We start from the raw sequence: 16,778 nt of genomic DNA on the forward strand, positions 1-16,778 counted from the left end.
ATGTATCCCTTTATAAGGTCTCCCTCCATCCTATCACAATTGCCAGTGGCTTATCAAATTATGCTTTTCCATATTTCCCAGTGTTTTTCATGCTTGCTCCTCTCTTTCCATTTCCACTCCTATCACGTCTGCTCAAACTTCCTTATAACAATTGCAGCCACTTACTAGCAACCTCCAGATCTTCAGGCTTTCTGCTTGAAGTTAACCACTTGCTAGATTAATCTTCCCTAAATTTTACTTCCATTTGGGTTTTCCTTTTACTCAGAAATCTTCTATTTTACACAAACCTATCTTTAATCTAGATTGACTGACATACAAGGCCATTCGCTAATGGCCCCAACCTGTCCTTCTCTCTATATTTCTTCATAGTCCCCAACTCAATGTCTTTCTTTCTCCAGTGTTGATTGGCAGCCTGTCCTTAAATATGATTTGTATATTCCTGCTCTTCCATACCACCCACCCAAAATCATCCTTCCAATCTCTCCCCAACCTTTTCTTCTCCATCTATTTCTGTACAGCCTTCCCAGCACACATGGATTTCTCCTGTGGAACTCTTAGAGTACAGGTAATTCACTCACTGGGTGTTAACTTCCTGCTGCTGAAATTGTTGGTAAATGGTTCATTATTTACTTGTCATATGGCCTCACACTGTTTTTAATACCTCACCTTCAAGGAATATGCCTAGTCCAATGCTTTGAACATTTCAAATACTATTAAATGTGTTTTGATTAATTGATACAATTTTTAGTCACTAATTCTCTCCAGTTTCTTTGCTATTTGCTTATGAAAGGTGAAGTGCATTGACTTTTCCAGCCTCTAAGTTAATTCTGGGTACTGTACTGATGCAAAACACTAAAAAGACATGGATACAATTATTTTTAAAAATTTAATCTATGATGCAATAATGATATAACAGATAATTATTTCTACTTACTTCAGAGTTGAGCTTTTGAGTAGCTTCAAGGAAACAGTATATAAGAAATATGTATATTTCTTATTATATAAGAAAATGCTTTGTAAACTATAAAGCAGTCAACAGTGAAAATGTTATAGGAGTATAGATGAGGACTCACAGGAGGCCATTGGACTTAATGTTGATTTTGGGTGACCTTTCAGATTTAAACTTCCATTCATTGAACAATATTAAATATTTATTTAGGTCCTCCTTTATGTCAAATACTATGTAGGGAACAACACAGGAAAAAGCCAACCATCTTACATTTATGGGAGAGAAAGTGGTTTCAGTTGAGTAGATCAGTAAAAGCCAGATTGCAGTGAGTTGAGGAGTGAATGAGTGAATTGACGATGAGGAAGGAAGCACAGATTATACTTGCAAGCAATGTCAACATTAAAGGAGAAGAGAAAGCGAGAACATAGCTAGAGGGACAGAAGCTCAAGGAAAGTGAGGAAAGTGTGTGGTTTTGTTTGTTTTATGGACATATAGGCTGGGATAACTTGCCAATTGAGAAAAAGCAGTAGTGGCAGGAGAGATGGAAAAGACTGGTATGAAAAATAAGTGGAGAAGGTCCTCTGGGGAAGAAAGGAAGAAGATGCAATCATTGGTTGAGGTGGATGCAGGATTATCTTAGAAAAGAAGTAGAAATGCCTCTTTCTTTGGTACAAGATGGGGGAAATGTGGGTGCCTAATAATATTAATAATGACTAAACTTTATTAAAAGTACTTAGTGATGTGCCACGCCCTATTCCAGGTGCTTTATGTACATTATCTCATTTAAATTTCACAATAGCCCTGGGAGATACATACTTTTATTTTTCCCATTTTACAGATGATGGAACTGAAGCACAGAGGAGTTAAGTGACTTGCCCAAGTTCATGCAGCTGTTAGATGGCAGAGCTAGAAATCGAACCTAGACCATCTGACTTGAGAAGTCTCCCACTTAACCATTAGGCAATGTAATATCCCAATAGTTATTTGCTGAACTGGGAGAAAACAAGAAAGAATTGAGTTGAAGATATAGATATGTGTTGACATAAAGAAGCAGGAAGTTAAGTTGGTTTCTACTTACATTGCCTCTGTGAAAATGGAGACAAGGCCAATATTAAGCATGAGAAGAGAACATGGGTGTGCAAGGGCTTAAAGCCAGCTGAAAGGTTCTCATATGTTCTTTTGAGTAAGTGCCAGTATTTATTGAGCCAGTTTTAAAAGAGAAAGGCCAAAAATGGTTTGTGCAATGGGACTTTTTTTTGCTTGTTTTAGTAAGTCATTATCTTCTAAAGCAATTAATTTTGGGTATAAAGCTTTTGTTTAAATACATTAGCCACATTGCTCTATAATCTCACTTTTTAATCATCTTTGAGAGTTCATTTTCTTGTACTGTGGCACCCTCATTTCTAACGGCCTGAAAGTTTTCAGGTTTCTTCCCTTTCTATTAAGGAGTGACTTAAGTAATGGGAATAACCTGACTTCTTTTTATTATCTTTTAGTGTTAAAATTGGTTTTTAAAATTACTTTTGTGAAAATGTATTTCCAAGAACACAAATAGCATTCATTGAAAATTAAACTCAGGACAAAAGATTTTACTGTAAAAAGAAGGTATGAGGCTATTTTGTAAGAATGATTTCAATAATGATATTTTATTGTCCTTATATCTGTTAAAGATACAAGTGATTAATATGCACTTGAATTTATTTTCCACCAACAATGGTAATTCATAGAAATTTTACATTGAAGACAAAATTTGTGTACTTATAATGACAATATACTCTCAATTCTCTAATACCAGAATCTTTTGAAATGCTTTCTTCGTTTAGAGACTTAAAAACCTGATACCACGTCAAACTGATTTCAATCTGATGCGGGTTACACACAGGTTTCAAGAGAAATATAGACACATGGAAGAAGAACTTGTCCGTGTGAATGTTGAGAACCTTGAAAGATTTCAAATACTCAAAGAAGAACAAAGATGTTTTAATATCGAAAAGGTTTTACAGAGCAATATTTTTCCAGAAGTTCCTTAGTGCATAGTATACTGTTTGCGATTTATGCCTATAGTACACATTGCATAAGTATTAATGTAGCACAAGTTAAGTTTTCCTGATAGATGACTCATATCTCACTCCTGCTCTCACCCCGCCTTCCCTCCCTTTGTCCCTTCCCTCCATCCCCTTTAGTGACCAAAACTTCTACTGCTGGCTAAGATCTAGAACTGGAATTCCCTAGAGTAGTAGGACAATTCGATCTCTTTTTACTGATGGTAATTCTGCTTCAGATACTAATTTGGTGATGGGGGGAAGGCCACTAGCTGCCTCAGCATAACCATGTGTCACCTTGAGGGAGACAGAGTGGACATTTTCCCTTCTTTTCCTTCTTTTGCATCCCCTAGGTCTTTATAATCTACCTCATTTTCCTCTTCCTGGCAATGTAGGGTGGGTCTCTGCTCAGGACTTTTCTAACCATCTTGAATTTCTCTTAACTTCTTTCTGCCCTTGTTTTGCTTTGACCAACTCCTTGCCACATTTCAAATTTCTTCAAAAATCTTTAGTGATCTCCTATGTCTTTAAGGATATGAAACGATAATAGTGTTTGGAATCATTAAAAACCTGTAGGAGAATTTCATTTGGCTGAGAATGTGTAAGATATAAACAAAAGAACTATAGTTCTTCTCATTGTTCTATTAATCACTTTTAAAATTCATATATTTAGAGTGCTAAATAATATTTCCTGAATGTAGTCAGCTTAAATAAGAGCTTGACTGTATGAAGGAGGAAAGATATACCTATTCCTGTATAGGAGGAGGAAAAAGATAAAAGACAAATTCTGGAAGATCTATTATTCAGTATTTTCCAGAGAATGGAAAAAGGACTGGGTGTCCCCTGGCATAGCATGGCAAGGAGACAAAGCTCTTTTCAAGTAATTTAAGATGATACCAAATACTGGTGCTCTAATTTGTATGGGACCACCCTGTTCAACTTGAAATGCCAGGTTTAATGCAGAAAGTTTCCAAAGAAAGTTGGGAAACAGGAAATATGACTCCATTAAATCTGAAATGAATTTTGTTAAAAATGATCATTGGAAGCAAATAGGGCAAAAGGCAGAGAGCCTATATCTTTCTTGCTTTCTAGAGAAACAAATACACTGTAACTAAGCAAAAAAGTCACATTTTGGGAAATAAAATGAAGAAATCAAACTGTACATTTACTAATATGCTAAAAATAATTTTATATGGTTTCACATTTGAAAATTATAATTCCTGCTTTTTTAATGGTAAATTGAGGTTTATCCTTGAACGTAGGCACGAATGATCTTATTAGTTCTAATATAATGTGTTAGTGGTAAAATCAGGATTAGTTTCACATGTTACTGCTTAAATCATTTACCTTTAAATATTGTATCTGATTTTCAGTTTATTTTCTTTCAGTTAGGTTCTCTGCTTATGTTCTTTTTAAAATAGTTACTGCCTGTGTACAGGAGAGATGGTCCCATAATGATATCACATAATTTAGTGTTAATTTGATGGTTGAGGTTTAAGTATGACTGGGTTTTGGGAAGCTTGTCATTTCTTTTGGGTTCCTTAGGAACCCTGCTAGAGACCATCTGCTGTACTGACCATCAGGCTTCCCATGATAGGGTAGTTTATCAGCCTGGGGCTGAGAAAGGAATTTACTCTCTTTTCATTTGGGACAACCTTATTATCCTTCAAGTAAAGCTATCCGGAATTAAAATGCACACAGTTCATAAGCATAATTTTGGAATTCCAAAATTGTTTTTTAGCTTCTTATTTTTCATATCAAATCATATTGATACCTTTTTCATAGCATTACACAATTATAACACCTAGTCCACTGGTTAATTGCTGGGTCCTGAAATTTTCAGTGTATAAATTGCATATATATGTAATCTGTGAGGGAATAGTTTTGCCTATTACCTTGCTGTACCAAAATACTAAACAAATATATATGGGATATGCAGCAACGTGTGAGTAGAAGACGACAAAATGAAATAATGGCCAAAATCCAAGCAGCTATCATCCAGATTCCTAAACCTACATCAAATCGTACTTTGAAAGCACTTGAGGCCCAAAAAATGATGAAAAAGAAAAAAGAGGCAGAGGTAAGTTTATTCCTATAATATTGTGACTTGTTTATCTTAATGAAATAAGCTTCTCTTATCAAATTGTTTCTGGCCTAGACCCTTCTCATTCAAAACTTCTTTACTACATGCATACTACTCCTTTTTATACTGGTATTTGTTCAGAAACAGAGCTTTAAGTCAGGGATGGCAAGCTTATTAAAGGGCAGCACCTGTCTGGACACCTGTGTTGAGAAGGATTCTGAGGCCACTGCCAAACTAGGCCAGAGTGGGTGCTATTGTCAATGGATCTTAACAGCCTTGGGCACAACAAGGACCAGTCATGGTATACACACCATATGTGTACCATTGCTGCTAGTTTTACTCAGTTCCTCCTATGAATCCAAGAAATGTCAAGAGAGTTGTTTGCTCTTGGTATATTTAAGTTTAAGATACCTATACTAGTGATATTCTTCTGGACCAAAGTAACTGTCAGTTATCCCAATAGGATGCAGTCTGATTATATTTCATAGGGGAGCAATAGTACATCCTGATATTAATTCCCACATCATACTACTACAATGACTATTAATGATATTCTGTTGTCTGGGATGTACTGGTTTAAGAAAAAAGTAATAACTACCATTTACTGTCAGGCTCTGTGTTGGGCACTTAACATTATCTTTAATCCTTACCAAACTCTCTAGGTTATTATTTTACCCATTTTGTAGATAAGAAAACTGAGACTAAGGAAGATGACGTGCTATACCCAAGTTCACAAAACTTGTGAAGCAGAGATCCATAGGTCTCTGATTCCTAAATGCACTGCATTTTATGTTAATTCACACTTCTTTGCTTTTTAATATTAAAAAAATATATGTGTATGGGTTCTAAAAACCATCACCAACAGAGGCTTCCTTCTGATCCCATTTCAGCAAAATCTTTAATTATCATATTTCCATAGGTCGACGCATGGTTTTGCAGTAGACAGAGGTCTGGCTAAAGTTAATATTAGGAAAACAAACTGATAGTGTAAAGACTTAACCACAAGGAATGTTTAAAACACCTAAAACAACAATTGCTTAAGAAAAACTCACTTATATTCAAACAAGGCTTATTCTAGTTTGGAAGAATTGTAGTTAAAAATGTATGTCCTGACTCCTGATAATCTGCATTCTCATTAACCGCCCTCTGGTGCACTGCCAGAGTTAGAATCCTTAACTAAAAGATTCAGGTTAGACAATTTTCATGTTCTTTAAGGTTGATTTAGCCTAGTCTAAAAGTAAATTAGATTTTTATAAATATTCTATAATGCAGACTTCTAATAATTATAATGCAGTCTCCTAATTAGCTTGCATTGGTAATGCATGTTACCTTATAAACGTGAATGAATATGAATGATGAAGATTTTCGATGGTTTTTAGAGGCAGAGCACTGATAATGAATTTTCTTTAAAGGATGTGGCCAATGAGATTAAGAAGTTTGAAGCATTAATAAAAAAGGATCTCCAGGCAAAAGAAAGGTGGGATGTGAACTATTTTAATAATCACCAAAACTGCATTCTGTTCTACATATAACTTTTAAATATCTAGTTATAATTTATCTAGAAGAGCTCTTCAAGGATCTTTTCACTTTGGAGAATTTTCATTAAGAGGGTATATGAGGGAATAAAAATGAGGTAAAATTCAGATTAATTTTTCATTAACAATTTCTTTAAAGGTCAAGAGGGAACATGGCTGCTCTGAGATATGAGTATGTTTATTTTTCTATGCTAGGTTTATTCTTTTAAGTTCAAACACATTTTTTAAAAAGTCACTAAAACTCTTTCGAGTTACCACTAGTTTAAATTTGTCACACTAAAGCCTTTGTTTGACTTTTGTTCGGTCTATTTTATGGTTTTATCGCCAGCATTAGGCAAAGGGACCAGCAATAGAGAGTTGTTGGATGAGTTTACTGACTAAATGTCCCCAAGACAATTTTTCAGTAAGAAGTTCCTGGTAAATGGACTTCCTTTGCTTAAAGATACCACCTCCTTTTTTTCTTGGTGGGGGTCACTGATTCACAGAAGACATATCAATTAGGGAATACATATGTAAAGAGCAACTTGGGTTTTTCTGCATTTTGAAATGGAAACTATCCAAAGTGCACTCATTTAGATCTTAGATTAATACTTCCATATTAGTACTTGTAATTGAGTCAAATGAAGAGAAATATGAAAAGCTAGAAAAGAAAAATTGTTGAAATTAGGTGTGGAAGGGAAATCAGTCAAAATGGAGAAGACATACATTACTTTTCCTCTTTCACTATGCAGAAATTCCTGATGCCCTGTTCAACGTTGCCCCTGCCCCCTAAAAACAAAATGATCCAAGCCCAGTCCTTCAGGCAGCTACTACCTGAAGATTAACATACCCACCCTGACCTTGGTCCATGAAACTACTAGATTTTTCCAACTCTTTCTTTCACTCACCTCACCAGTCACATGCTCTGGGGTGAAATACAGATGATGTCCACCAGAACGACCATTTGTTTTTTTTAAAAATATTGAAATACTTTGGTGCTTATTGATTAATTTCTGTAGCTACCTAGTCCCTTTCCTGGGACCCACCAATTTCTACACAATTTAGCAATCAAAGAGTTAACATCAAGCACAGAGTCCTCCAAGCTCTACACTGACATGAGCACCAGCATCCATTTGGATCCTTGCCACGTCAGTCATATAAATGTTTAAAGATAATCCCCATACAACACAGCTGCAAGCATTCATCACAGTTCTACCCACCCTGCTTTCTGTTGTCTTTGCCAACCCGACCTGACCTTATGTCTTTCTATCAGTTAGCTTTAGAAACCCTAAAACAACAGTGGATTCAATTGTTAGAACTTTACTTCTCTCTCACATAAAAGAAATCTGGAGGTCAGCAGCCCAGGGCTTGTGTTGCACCTGCAAGGTCATCAAGGAGAAAGGGCCCTCCTTTCTTTTTGCTCCACCATTCTTTTGTATGGTTTTCATCCTTGAGGTTATATTCATGGAACAAGATGGCTGCTGGGGCTCTGGCCATTTGGCTCATGATCCATACATCAGGAAGGAGGATAGACAAAAGTTATACACCTACCATCCAGGTCAGCTCCATTTAATAACCTTCCCAGAAGTCACAGACAATGTTTCTGCTTGCATCTTATTGTCCAGCATTCATTCACACCACCATACCTAGCAGTGTAGAGATCTTTAGTAGGGTGGGTTACTTTCTTGAATAAAATCGGGGTACTTATTTGAGAAGTAGGCAGGGAAATAGTGGTGTCCGTTATAGCATTTTTCCCCTGAAGCTTCTACTTAGTTCCTTCCAGACATTTCCAATTGGTGGGTCATGAGATATTGATACCCTTACTTCTCAGAGCAGCAGAGTCCCTAGGCAGGTTACTTCTGACTGTGACCCCCTCTTCTTAGACTATAAATCCCTTCCAGTGTGCTGAATATATATCATTTTCTATAACATTCCTAAAATGAAAAATGTTGGAAAGTACTAGTCTAGAGCAAACTTTTAAAGAAAAAAAAAAGGCTATTGTACAATATAGCCCTTCTTAAAGTCCTTTATCAATCAGTGCTTTTTAATTTATTCTGAATTCTTAGTTTGGTATCAGGCATCCCCTACACTGGTTCAGAAATTTCACGCTAACTTGATGCCAAAAAGCACATTTAAAACTTCTTACATTGTGAAGCTAAGGAGCAATCTCTGCAGGTACCTCTGTCACAGCCTGCTCCCAAAACAATTCCTCAGGCATCTCAACTTGAAACCCACATTTTTCTTTTTGTGGAAAAATGAAAGGATGCCTCTATGCCAGCAATACAAGAGCTCCCTAACTACTTTTTTTCAAATGTACAAAATATCTCAGTTCCTTTATTTTTTAAACAAACAAACAAAAAATCCCTCAACAGTATAAACAGTAATCTCCTCTTTGTTTCTTTAGCTGGGGTTGTTGGCTGTTGTAATTTGACATTTACATTTAGGGATTCACACTATACTCCTTCTAGCAACTGCATTTTTTGTTCCTCTTACAAATTTGGTCAAGATTCCTATTAATTCATATATTTATTCATTCCATATATACTTATTAAATTTACAGAGAATTGGCAAGCAAACTGATATAAAGAAAACATAATCACTGTTCTCAAAAAGGAACATGTAGTAAAATGAGTATTCAAATAACTGTAAGGTAGTCCTCTTCAGACCTTTATTTGAAAAAAGACATCAGTTGGATGGATGGATGGATGGATAGATAGATAGATGACTTTGATAAATAAAGGACAATGTGTCAAGTATATTAATGACAGCATAACTACAGTATTAAGAGAAGTATTAACCCATGCTCAAGCCAGGGCAAAATATTTTAAGCAATGTTTTTAAAGTATACTAAGAATTTCGACAAGTGATCTAAAAGAGGATTACCATGCAATATTCACACTTATTGTACTATATATTAATATTAATATATGAATAGGGCTAAACTCTGTCTTTGACCCTTCACCAAATTGGTTAGGTAGTTACCCAATTTGTACTCAATGGTTTTCAGTGACAAAATGCAATGGAAGGTTAAGTCCATGCAGATAAAATGATCAGCATTTTAGTATATGATATTTTAAAAATAATATTACACTTATATAGTGATTCTTAGCATATTATTAGAAATTTATCAGACATCAACTATATGCCAACCTGCTATGTATGGATATAGAGAAGAGTAAAATAGGACATTTTTCTTAGGTCCCCAGAATTGAGCAAGAACAACCATCTTACCTATAAAGAACTATAATGTAACATAATCTCTGCTATAAATATGCAGTTACTTCATTAAACATAAGTTTATTCTATTTCAAAAGTATGTCTTTGTATATGAGACTCGATGACTCTTTGGTCCCTCCCTACCTAAAGAATGTATCCTTATCTTTTGAATTAAATTGTTATTTTCTAAACCAAATAAATTAGCATTTACAACATTAAAACAATAATTACTCCTAATATTAAAATTCACTATTTCTTGGCAAGAAAACTTGGTAATTTTCTGGTACTTCTTGAACTATTATACTGTCGAATTCTATTTACTTTTTAAAGAGCTGTGCAGCTAAGAATTGATGATTATTAGATCCTTATGCCCATAAAAATGAATCTTTTACTTTTAATGATACATTTTGAATAAATCTATGCATTCTGTATGAAGCCACTGTTTGCCTCACTAACTTGACTGGGTTTGCTTTCTGGTGGGAAGACTACGAGTCTCCTCCTGACTCTTTAGGTTTGGGGGTAGCTCTTCTCACTTGCGTCTCTAGGACTTTAGCAAGAGGCCAGAGCAGATGTGCGGCTGCAAGTGTGACATGGTGATCAAGGGTCAACTTTCAGTCCTGCTAGCTTCCAGTAAGAGCTGAGTCATTGCTCTAAGCAATCAGAATTTCATCTGGGAGCTCATAGAGTAACTTGTGAGAGGAGTGTGGCAGTGAATGGGGCTATCTATAGGAGTACTCTCCAGCATCCTGACATTAGCACAGCTGGCCTACTGTTGTTGAGGTGAGCCTTCCTTGACACTTGGGTTATCAGTGTGTCTGCCTACAGTTAACTCAAAAGCAGGGAAAGTGAGAGGCCTGCAGCCAGCAAGAAGAAAAGGGAGAGAAATGATGGGGTGAGGGTAGGAAAAAGATGGGTTCCAAGCAAAATGTCTCTTGGTGAATATCATAAAAGTAAAAGTACAAGAAAGTGTTCGGCTAGAAAAAAGGTTATGCTAAGGACTTCACAGAGATGAAAGAATCAAATGGAATATATTGATAAGCTAGTTTTCTAATATTTATTATAAAGTATCTTCTAATATTTGCTTTAATGTTTGTTTTAATAAATTAGCAGAGGGAGTCTTCTCATATCTTCCATAGTTACAAGATCTTTAGATTTTAGATTTAGATTTTAGACTTTTGAAAATCTAAAATAAAACTATTGTTCTTAGTGTATCCAAGACTTCTTTAGATACAGCAGTCCAGACAACTACTGATTTGTTGAACACTTACTCAGATGATGAGTACATTAAAAAAATCCAGAAGCGTCTAGAAGAAGATGCTCTTGCACGAGAGCAAAGGGAGAAAAGACGGCGGAGATTGTTAATGGACCAGTTAATAGCCCATGAAGCACAAGAGGTAAGATATTAATGTTGGTTAAATAATTGTACTGTGAATTTTACAAAATATAGTCTTTTACATGCAAGTGTATTATGAATGTTTGTGCATATATAGGTGATATATGCACAACTCAAATTCTTAATATCATGCTGAGTCAAATATCAATTACACAAACTCATAGTTTAACAGAAAATATACCCATAAAAATAAATCTATAAGAAATATTTCCTAAATAATCTAAAATCTATGCCAACTATATGTATCTCATCACTTTTAGAGGTAAAATAATATTTTATGAAAACAGCATAGAAAAGTTGTTTGTACTTGCACCTTTTTGGTTTTCTCCAGAGGTTCTCAAGCTATGGCCAGTGGACCAGCATCTCCTGGAATCTTGTTGGAAATGCAAATTATTGGTCTCCAACCCAGAACTATTGAATCAGAAACTCTGGGTGTGGGGCCCAGTGCTGTGTGTTAAAAGTTCTTCTAGGTGATTCTGAAGCAGCTACAATTTGAGGATCACTGGTTTACTTTGTCACTGAGCAAATCTTTACTGAGCCTCTTCTGTGTTCTTAGTACTTGTGCTAGGCTCAGTGATGCAATGATAAATAAGCTAGACACAGAGCTTGCTCTGAGAGCTTGCTATCTAGCAGAGGATCTAAAAACAAGCAATTAAAAATGAGTATGAAAATTCTATGAAGGTGGTGAGGGATGGCCCACAGGTAGGAATCCTCCTCCTTGCCCCCCTGCCCTGGCTTGTTTCCGGGAAGGCTTCTGGAGGATGGTAACACAGATGTAAGTATAAAGAGGGGTAAGGAGTTAGCTAATGGAAGTCATGGTGGTTGTGGGGGTTTGCGGGGGGGCGGGGGGAGGGGCTGGAGGGGAGGCAGTATCCAGGGAGGCAGAAATGCTGGAAGGGGATGTATGTTTCTAGAGGAGTGAATATCCTATGGAGAGGCTCAGTGCCTTTAACAAACTAAAGGTCACATCATCTGGCAGGAGCAAGTTGGTAAGCCTTGAGGAGTCACCAGAAGCCAAATCATAAATGCCTTGTGAGCTATGAGAAAGAAAAAGGGGCTTTTACCCTGAGCACAATGGCAAACAAGACTGATGGTCAGATTTGCCTTTAAAAAGATCAGTCTGGCTTTAGTTTGGAGAGTAGATTACAGGACGACAAAATGAATCCTAGCTGTTGCTATAATCCAGGTGAGAAGTCCCTGCTTAAATTTTGGGTTTTGACAATGGAGATGGAGGGAAGTTGCTTCAAAATCTATCTTAGAAGTAAATCAATAAGACATAATGATTCACTAGATGTGGAGGAGTGAAAAGTTGGGTAAAAGGCCAGATTTCTAGCTTGGGCAGCTGGGTCGATGGGGGTGTCATTTCTGAGATAAGGAAGATGCTAAGAGGAACAGACTTGGAGAGGAAGGTGATTTCAGTAGTGACATTATGTTAATAGGACACATTTGCATATCTAAAATATGAAAGACTATTTGAAGAAGCTTTTATTGTTTTAAAAGACTTATTTATTTGTTTCTCTCCCCTTTCCCCCCCACCCCAGTTGTCTGTTCTCTGTGTCTATTTGCTGCATCTTCTTTGTCCGCTTCTGTTGTTGTCAGCGGCACGAGAATCTGTGTTTCTTTTTGTTGCATCATCTTGTTGTGTCAGCTCTCTGTGTGTGCGGCACCATTCCTGGGCAGGCTGCACTTTCTTTCACGCTGGGTGGCTCTCCTTACGGGGTGCACTCCTTGCATGTGGGGCTCCCCTATGCGAAGGGCACCCCTGAGTGGCAGGGCACCCCTTACGGGTCAAGGAGACCCGGGGTTTGAACCGCGGACCTCCCATGTAGTAGACAGACGCCCTAACCGCTGGGCCAAGTCCGCCGCCTGAGGAAGCTTTTATTCACCTAGCCATATCTGATCTTCACAGTGGTTCTGTTAACTAAAGGAAAATTGTAGATATTGTGTAAGTATGAAGGAGTGAAACTATTTATTCATGGATTCCTCTCTTAATTAAAAATTCTAAGAATGACTGTGCATCTCTTTGTACTAGAAAATTAGTTCTTATTTCAGGTTCACATCTCTTTATCAGCTTGATAGTCTCTTTTTTTAATTAGAAAAACTGTAAATTATGAAAATTGTATAATTTAAAAGTAGATTTTAGAATAACTACCCAATTCAAGTTTCACTGACTAGCAGGGGAATCTTGAAGACAATTCCATTTATGTTAGTAAATGTGGTGCACTTGCCCCAACTTTTTTCTTTTTCTTGTTTTCTGCTTGCAGTCCAGGTCTGGCATTTAACTGGAAAATGGGGTGAATGAATTCTCTATGGCTTTCCTCACTTTTCTCCCAGATGCTCTTAGCATTGATTTTTCAAGACTCTAGTGGGAGTTCTGCTTATCAGCTCAGGGATCCAGTAACATAAGGGATGTGGAAGGGAGTCAGAGTCTATTTCCATCAAAGGAATTCTACTTCCGTGCTGATTCTTCTCTGTGGTTTGGGAAAGTTGTTCCTCCTGGTACCAGGCCTGGGACTTGCTGTGAGGGTCCTCTGCTCCTACCCCCTCATTTCTATTTAGTGTAGTGTCCCCAGGCTCCCTGTGCAGATAAAACAAGTGCCACTAGTTCACTCTGCACTGTGCCACTGTGTAACATGGCCTGTGTTCTCATCTACCCTTCTCTTCCAAAAAGAAAATGACATTTGTCTGTGCTAGAATTTCCTCTGCTTCCCACCAGTGCCAGCTGTGTTTCAAGACAGCAAATCTGATTTCAGCCCTGAAATGCCTCAAAAGTTCTTTGCTAGCTTGCGAAACTGTTGCCTTTCCCCTAGGTTTTATATATTCTATTTTAGTTGGGATTGTGAAGAGAGAGCCAGATATCTCTGTTCGAGTTGATATCTCACCTAGTGATTCCTTAAAAATGTAATTGCATTAATGGAAGTATGAAATTTGAGGTTAGAAAGATTACTTTGACCTCTTGGAGGGTGGGACTTGGAGTAACTTGGTGGGGAAAGGTATGGTAGGGAGGGGGGCTAATTTTGGTCAAGGTAGCTGTGGTGTCAGTGGATATAGAGTGGAGCAGATGGATGATTTTAAAATGTATATACAAGGTCAAACAAAATACTTTTTGAAGAAAGAGACATTGGAGTGTTAGAGAGTATAGAACTTATGATGGCCCTAATGTCTCAGGTCACAAAGTCATAGGATTATAGGGTCATCAGGAAGAAATGCTGGGAGAGAACCAGGTCTGATGGGAAGTTAGTGGGTTCAATTTAGGACTTGTTGAATTTGAAGTACTTTATAGTCATTTAAGGGTAGTAGGCTGGGAATTGATCTAGCTCCCAAATGGTCCTCTAGCCATTTGACTAGCATTTTTGCTGACTCTTGGGGTTCGCCCAAGCCCAACTACCTCTATCTTCCCAGAACCTCCTCTTATTTCCTTGGAACTAGTATTTGAATACCAGACCCTTCCCCCTCTTCTTAAACTAAAAGACCCTTGAATACTTAACCCCAGGTCTTTCTTGCAGCACTGCATCCCCCAGCGAGAGCTGCTCTAGCATCTCTGAGAATTAGAAAATGTTTATGGCCCAGAATAAGCTCCCAGCTTCAATCCTTGGGAGAAACAGAGTACCTGGCAATCATATGGAGGATAGTCTGGATTCTATATCTGTCTGAATCTACCCCAAATACGGTTAAATATAATTAAAAGAGAAATGTGACTTCTTTATTATTTTACATTATATTCATTTCTGATACATAATATTCCAACTTTGTTCTAGGTTAAACAGATATCTGTTGGTCTCCCTGAGCACCTAACCACAACTTTGATCTTTGTTTCCATTAGAAAATATATCCCATATTCCAGTGAAATTTTGGGAAACAATCTCTTTCTGAAACATGGGTTACTTATACAATGTAACAAGAAATAAATCTTATTTTCCTACTCAACATTTGGGTATGTGTTCTAATATACTTGCCCATTCTTCAAACTGAAAATTCATATACATAGCACTGATTTGGTCATTCCATAGTTAATTTCCATACCCCCCTTTAAATCATAACATGTTGTCGTCTAGGCAATAATCAAAACATACCTGATCAATTTGCTCTTATAAGAACCAGAATAACCAGTCTCATCTTAACAACTAAATTGCTTTGACATATAAACATAGCCAAATCTTCTAGCATTCACTTGGAATAACAAAACAAAGTCATATTTTAAAAAAATAGGATTGTGATGCCTTATGTATCATTTATCTCATGCTGTGGAACAAACCACCCTAATCCATGGTCATCAGTTTTGGGCTGGGCTAAACTGTGCTGGCCTTGTTCTGGTCTCAGCTGAACTCCTTCATATATCCTTGATCAGCTGGTTATGATGGACTTGTCAGGGCTGGTTGGGAAAACTGGGGCTCTCTCTGTGTTCTCTCCTTTTCCAGCAGAGTAAGTTGGGCTTATGTTTGTGGTGACAGTGGCAGAGGTCCCAAGAGCAATAAAATTGCAGAGCCCAAGTGTATTTCTTCAAGTCATATGGCCAATACATATTTTTTATACTTTTTAAATTAAAGTTAATAGATCACAAAGAATGTTACATTAAAAATATAAAAAACATAAAAAACATAAGAGGTTCCCATACACACCACTCACTCCCCACCCCCTACCCCATCATTTTTGTAAATCATATTTTTTTGAAGATACATACATCACAAAAAATGTTACATTAAAAAATATAAGAGGTTCTTGAGTTGTCCTGAATGATATTGCAGGGTCAGATGCTGGACTTTATATATCCTGCCATAAACCACTGAATGCACGGGGGGAGAGTGTGAACTACAGGGTAAACTATTATCCATGTGGTGCAGCAGTGTTCCAGAATGTGTTCACCGAGTGTGATGAGTGTGCCACGATGATGGAGGAGGTTGCTGGTGTGGGACGAGTGGAGTGGGGGGTGGGTGGGAGGTATACGGGGGTTATAAGGGGTAGAAAAATAGATTCCATCTGTTGATGGGTATATTCTCCAGGACAACTTTGCAAGACTGTGGGTACAGAGAGGGGAAGAATTTGGGGCCCTAATATCCTATTGGATCTCAAAAAGAAACAAATGGTCAACATTAAAACTTTTAGATTTTTATAATTAGAAGAAGAGACATATTTGTAAGGGTTTCATGATTTTAGTTTTATCTAATACAGCTTATTAACAGAAACAATTTCATATTTATTTTCAACTGACATTTTATTTAATCTATATTTTTACATTATGCCCAGATTTAGTTTTGTCAGTTATCATAGAATATTTATGCCTTGGTTTTGTCAAATATACAGTATTTTTGCCTGTAGTCCCAGAGCAGAAGAGATCATTTGAAACAATGTCACTAATGATGCCAGATTTTAGCCTTAAATTATTGGATTATTGAGTAGTAAATTAAAAACACTATTTGTCTGTGTCTTCCCCGCTGAACTCTTTAATTACGTCCTCCTTCCACATGATGTCTCTGTTTATTCAGAGTGAGTGAACTTAAAGGGACCTTGGAGATTATCTTCCATCTAAACCCTTCATTTTACCTTCCAAAAAAATAGGTCTTGAAGAATCAAGTTACTTATT

The 16,778-nt window shown here is 37.0% G+C and overlaps 1 protein-coding gene across 8 annotated transcripts in view; it reads left to right on the forward strand.

Moving 5' to 3' along the window:
* SPEF2 (sperm flagellar 2) overlaps window positions 1-16,778 on the forward strand; it is a 200,909-nt gene that overhangs the window by 21,545 nt on the left and 162,586 nt on the right. For 4 of the 8 annotated variants that reach the window (XM_004453334.4, XM_058307701.2, XM_058307702.2 and 1 more), the window contains exons 4-7: window positions 2,773-2,943; window positions 4,931-5,071; window positions 6,487-6,551; window positions 11,012-11,198. In XM_004453334.4, the coding sequence (XP_004453391.2) occupies window positions 2,773-2,943; window positions 4,931-5,071; window positions 6,487-6,551; window positions 11,012-11,198 (564 nt within the window). The remainder of the gene's footprint in view (window positions 1-2,772; window positions 2,944-4,930; window positions 5,072-6,486; window positions 6,552-11,011; window positions 11,199-16,778) is intronic. The other 4 variants (XM_058307706.2, XM_058307703.2, XM_058307704.2 and 1 more) reach the window with 1 other exon arrangement.

This window comes from Dasypus novemcinctus, chromosome 2 (genome assembly GCF_030445035.2).
Source record: "Dasypus novemcinctus isolate mDasNov1 chromosome 2, mDasNov1.1.hap2, whole genome shotgun sequence".
Lineage (NCBI taxonomy): Eukaryota > Metazoa > Chordata > Mammalia > Cingulata > Dasypodidae > Dasypus > Dasypus novemcinctus.